Below are 5,480 nucleotides of genomic sequence, written 5' to 3' on the forward strand. Positions count from 1 at the left end.
GACTTGTACATCTCATTGTTGCAATGGGTCCACCTGTATCCCTATTTAAACGATTTGTTTTTCCCTTCCCCTCCACAAATTATACCAACATCATATACAGTGAAAGCAGGGGTTATACCGTGGGGGAGGGACATACAAAGCAACACAGAAATCATCTTATAAATATGTTAGACACAATAGCAAGAAAGAAAAAACATTTGCGTTCCTTATGACATATGTTAACTGTACAAAGGAGTTTCATTGTGCTATTTCATACATGCCCACCCTGATCAAACTTACCCCTCTATCACTCTCCTTTTAATTCCCTTCCCACTTCTTAAAACAATTTCAACACATGTCATTGTGCCATTTCATACATGAGTATAAAGCACTTTAGCCATATTTGCTTTCCTTCCCCTCCCCACCCCCAGTGGTACCCAACCCTCTCATAGATCCTGTGTTATATTGCTGCTATTCAATTTTGAGTGAATATCAACTGTACAAAGGAGTTTCACTGTGGCATATCACACACGTGTATATTATACCCTAGTCAGATAGACCCTCTCTATTGATCTCTCTTTCCTTCTTCTCCCTACCTCCCTATTATTCAACTACTTTTAAGTGGATGTGAGAAGCAGTGCAACCTGCAAAAAGCAAGAGCCATCCGGTACCGGGGTGGGGGAGGTGGTAAGGGTGGATGGGGTGTGGTTAGTGAGAGAGCCCTGGGTGCGGATGTTAATATTTATTTTCATAAATATAACTTAAAGGGCTCCCACTGCCTATGCAGCACAGAGCCCAGGGCTTTTTGCTTTTCTGCTGAAGTCTAATTACATTCTTGCTGTTCTGGCTCCCCTGGCCTAGGATAAATTGCATATAAATTAAAGGGACAATTCCCTTCTTTATAGCATGTGAACCGATGCACGTTTTGAAGGTGTAGGTTGCAGCAAAATAGATATGTTTCAATCTGGAATAACCCAGGCAGACTGTGACTGCCAGTTCCATTCCTGTTCCTTTCCATTAGTACGACTCTCATAGCCCATTTTATTTACAAATGAAGCTGGCTTTCTTAAGAACAAGCAATGATAAAAGAGAAAAGTACTTGGTAATTATTCTCATATGCATATTTAAAATGAAAAATACTCCTTTAGACCATGAAAAAGATACTGATGACCCGCTGTCAAGCAAATATGCTAGAGTTCTTGAAGAACAGAGATAAGAAGTACTGACCCAATAACATAATTTAACTCAGTTATTTTATGATGCAAGATATACGTTTGCCAGACAGATGGCCTGGTTTAGGGCTCAGTCTGTAATTGTAAAACAGATTTTTTTCTAACTCAAACATATAATCATCTAGTATAGAACTTAACCCTTTTACCACCAAGGTCAAATAAATGATATAACTCTCTTTGCCACCATTTATAGCCCTGGGTTTCCAGCTATTTGGATTCATGTTACTGATTGTCCCAGAATGAGTCATGTAAGAACCAAATAAGCTAGACAGTCACACACAGTGAGACCAAAGGAAGAAACTCTTAGGGGAAGAATACAAAGGTGTGCCTCTGATCATATAAAATATTATTTATCAAAATGAACTCCAGGAAATGGAAACAAGGGATTTTTTTGTCTTGTTAGTCCATTACCTGTCTTTGGGGGAAAAGGGGGCAGAGAAATGGAGGGACATGGGGTGAACCAATGCAGCAGTGCTACTGCCTAGACATTATGTTGAAAATGAACTATATGAATTGTGGGCAGGGATGGGAGAAGAAAACTGGGAGAGAGTGAGAGAAGGGGTGACATAGTCCAAAAAGAAAGGTACTCCTCACCTGACTTATAAAATTGTAACCCCTCTGTATATCACCTTTCTTTTTTTTTTTCTGATTATGTGGTGCTGAGGAATCAAAACCAGAGCCTCATGCAAGCAAGGCAAGCGCTCTACCACTGAGCCACCTTCCCAGCCCCCACCTTTCTAATAACAATAAACAAAATTAATTTTATAAAAGAACTAAATAAGCCGGGTGCCATTGGATCGTGCCTGTAATCCTAGCTATTCAGGAGAATGAGATCTGAGGTTCAAGGTTCAAAGCCAGCCCGGGCAGGAAAATCCATGAGGCTCTTATCTCTAATGAACCACCAGAAAACCGGAAGTGTTGCTGCGGCTCAAGAGGTAGAGTGCTAGCATTGATCTGTACAGCTCAGGGACAGCACCCAAGCCCACAGTTCAAGCCCCACAACTGACAAAAAAAATCATCAAGGTATTTTTGAATGCAGTTTTCATTTGGGATTTCCCACAAGCAAACCCTTTAGATAATGATTTGAGTTTGAGTATCTGGGATCCATTCGTGAGAAGGAGTCTGAGCAGCAAAACAGAAGGGAACACAGCCAAGTGTGTGTGTGTGTGTGTGTGTGTTTTCAAGTGAGTTACACTGAAGGTAATGAGCTTAACATCCCCCCAAAGTGTCAGAGCCAATGTAGCACGTACAAGGCAGAGCTATGCCATAGGACCAAAGGAGTCAAGGTGCTGAAGCACTGGGTAAGAGCTGCTTAGGAGGCCATGTGACTTCTTGGGTAATGTCAGCCTTCTCTGCTCATGGCTCTTGATTTGAAGGCCTGAACAATGCAGATGCTGACAGGTGGAAGTTGGGCTGATATGCCCCGCAGTGGTAATGGGATTGTGGGCATAACATCAATTGTGTCTGATCCCAACGCTGATTTTTAAAAATCGCTTTTTTTCAACTATTACAAAATACTTTGTGTGTGTATGTGCGTGTGTGTGTGTGTGTGTGTGTGTGTGTATGTGTACCAGTATTAGGGCTTGAACTCAGGGCCTGAGCCCTGTCCCTTAGCTTATTTACTCAAAGTTTGTGCTCTACCACTTGAGTCACAGCTCGTCTTCCAGCTTTTAGGTGATTAACTGGAGATAAGAGTCTTCAAGACTTTCCTGCCTAGGTTGGCTTTGAACCATAGTCCTTAGATTTCAGCCTCTTGAGTAGCTACAGTTACAAGCATGAGCCACCAGTACCTTGCATAAAAGATTTTTGATGTTAGTGTATGATATTAAAAAATAAGATTATAGGTCTGGGAAAGTGGCTCAGTGGTAGAGCGCTTGCCTTGCAATGCATGAGGCCCTGGGTTCAATTCCTCAGCACCACATAAGCAAAAAGAAAAAAGCCGGAAGTGGTGCTGTGGCTCAAGTGGTAGAACACTAGCCTTGAGCTGAAGAGCTGAGGGACAGTGCCCAGTCTCAGAGTTCAGACCCCACAACTGGACCCCCCCAAAAAATATAAAATAAAAAATAAGATTATAATGGCCATTACACAGTATTTTCCTGAAAAGCTTATTTTCAATTGATTCCAGGGTTTAGCTCTTTCATTATCATCTATATGCCTCAAATGCCAGATAAAGAACAATGCCAACTCAAGCAGGAATGAGAACTTTAACCTAAAAGCTCACAAGCAATGTTGTTCAAGGTGTATGATATATTTGCTAGCGAGCATTTGATTTAATCCACTTTGGAACTTGCTTTCATGTCTGCTTTGTTGCATGTACTTTCTCCCTGTCTTCTAGCTGCTCATCCTTGTCAAGAGTCTGTAGTTTATATCGTCCATATCAGCAGACAGCTGATGTGAAACTAACCACTCGTTATCCTAAACTGGCTCAAATGAGAGTTGACAAAATGAAAAAAGGTTATGTAAAGGATAAGGAAGCAAAGATGTATGCAAAGACTGTAAGTTTCACTTTCATTAAAGCCATTGTTTTGAACAATATGTTTAAATACCTCTAATTCTATTTTCATAAGTAGGGTTTTTCAAATCCACAAGTTCAAGGCTGAAACACCTTTGGTATACTGTATACCTTTGATAGTACTGTAACACATATTTTTAAAAAAATTCTTAAAGGACCAGGTGTGTTAGCACGTGACTATAATTTCTCACCTACCTACTTGTGAGAATTTCAGTTTGAGGCCAGCCAGAACAAACAAGCCAGGTATGGTGGCTTATACCTGTAATCCTGTCTATATACAGAGGCACAAAGTAGGAGGATCATGGTCCAAGGCCAGTGCTAGGTAAAAACACAAGACCCTATCTGAAAAATAACCATAAAAGTCAGGCACCAATGGCTCACAACTCTAATCCTACCTACGAAGGAGGCTAAGATCTGAGGATCAAGGTTTGAAGCCAGCCCAGGCAGGAAAGTCAGTGAGACCCTTATCTCCAATTAACTACAAAATAGCCAGAAGTAAGCTGTGACTCAAGTGGTAGAATGCTTGCCTTGAGGAAAAGAAGCTTAGGGACAGTGCCCCCGCCCAGAGTTCAAGCCCAGGACTGGCAAAAAAAAAAAAAGATGAGTTAATGAATTTTATTCAATTTTTACATTTTAACCAATATCTGAACAGGCCATACTTAGCCAAAATATATACTTACATATATATAGTAATATAAGCCAAATATAAAGCACTTTCTGCTTTTATTTATCATTCCGCCTAGGTGCAAAAAACAGTCAAACCAAGTGAAAAACCAATAGTAATAGGGACGACAGTCTTCTCCACGCCATCTTTTGATATTGTGAAAGTTGAAAGATCCACTTCAGACGAATCAGAACAAGAAGAAAATAAGTTATTTAAGTGGTATCAAGACCTGAGTGTTCATCGGAGTTCATTATTGTAAGGTCCGCCCGGGGCCATGGCACCTCCCTGCTCCTAAGTCTGCGCTCAATACCTGCACTACCTAGGTAACTGGCACACCTGGAGGCAGTTACCCCCCCTCCCTGCCAGTGTGGCCACACCTTCCCTCATCTAGCCACACCCTCTCCTCCACCCCTTACCTTGATAACCCCAGCTAAGCAGCTCTGCACCTCTTTGGCCATGCGTCTCCAACCATGCACAGCTGGGCAGCAGTTCGGAATAAACTTCTCTATCCTACCTCATTACCGCATGGTGTTCTCTTCTTTGGCTACCTAATTTAATCTAACGATTATGATGGCATAGAGCTAATTGACAGAAAATCAAAAATGTTTATCAAAATGCTTACTTGTGTATAAAGGACAGATAAAAATATCCTTTTAACCAAATGCATGACATATTTGTAAGCTCTTTTGTATTACCAGAGGTGCAAATATTTGGGGGGCAGAACTAGGATTTGAACTCAGGATCTCAGGCTTGCTAAGCTGGTGCTCTACCAATTGTGCCATGCTCTGCTTTTTGCTGGTTATTTTGGAGATGGAGTCTAGCAACTTTTCCTGCTAGGCTGGTCTCAAACCTCAGTCTTCCAGATTTTAGTCTACTGAGTAACTAGAATTATAGATATAAGCCATCAATGTGCAGTTAGGTGTCACTTTTTTGTTTACTGACAAGACTTTATTGTGATTCAGTGACTTCTATTAGGTATCTACAAACTAGATACCATGAGCCAGTGGCTCACGCCTGTAATCCTAGCTACTAGGAGGCAGAGATCTGAGGATCACAGTTCAAAGCCAGCCAGGGCAGGAGACTCCATGAGATT

General features: G+C 41.3%; 1 protein-coding gene across 1 annotated transcript in view; it reads left to right on the plus strand.

The window, feature by feature from the left end:
- Nucleotides 1–4,646, plus strand: part of LOC105993260 (chromosome unknown open reading frame, human CXorf58) — a gene marked incomplete at its 5' end in the record, with an annotated part of 25,051 nt that extends 20,405 nt beyond the window's left edge. Inside the window, 3 exons of the mRNA XM_013026464.1 lie at nt 1,001–1,074; nt 3,547–3,706; nt 4,467–4,646. Coding sequence (XP_012881918.1) covers nt 1,001–1,074; nt 3,547–3,706; nt 4,467–4,646 — 414 coding nt within the window. The remainder of the gene's footprint in view (nt 1–1,000; nt 1,075–3,546; nt 3,707–4,466) is intronic.
- Between the last annotated feature and the right edge of the window lie 834 nt (nt 4,647–5,480).

Source organism: Dipodomys ordii, unplaced genomic scaffold (assembly GCF_000151885.1).
Source record: "Dipodomys ordii isolate 6190 unplaced genomic scaffold, Dord_2.0 Scaffold94, whole genome shotgun sequence".
Classification (NCBI taxonomy): Eukaryota; Metazoa; Chordata; class Mammalia; order Rodentia; family Heteromyidae; genus Dipodomys; species Dipodomys ordii.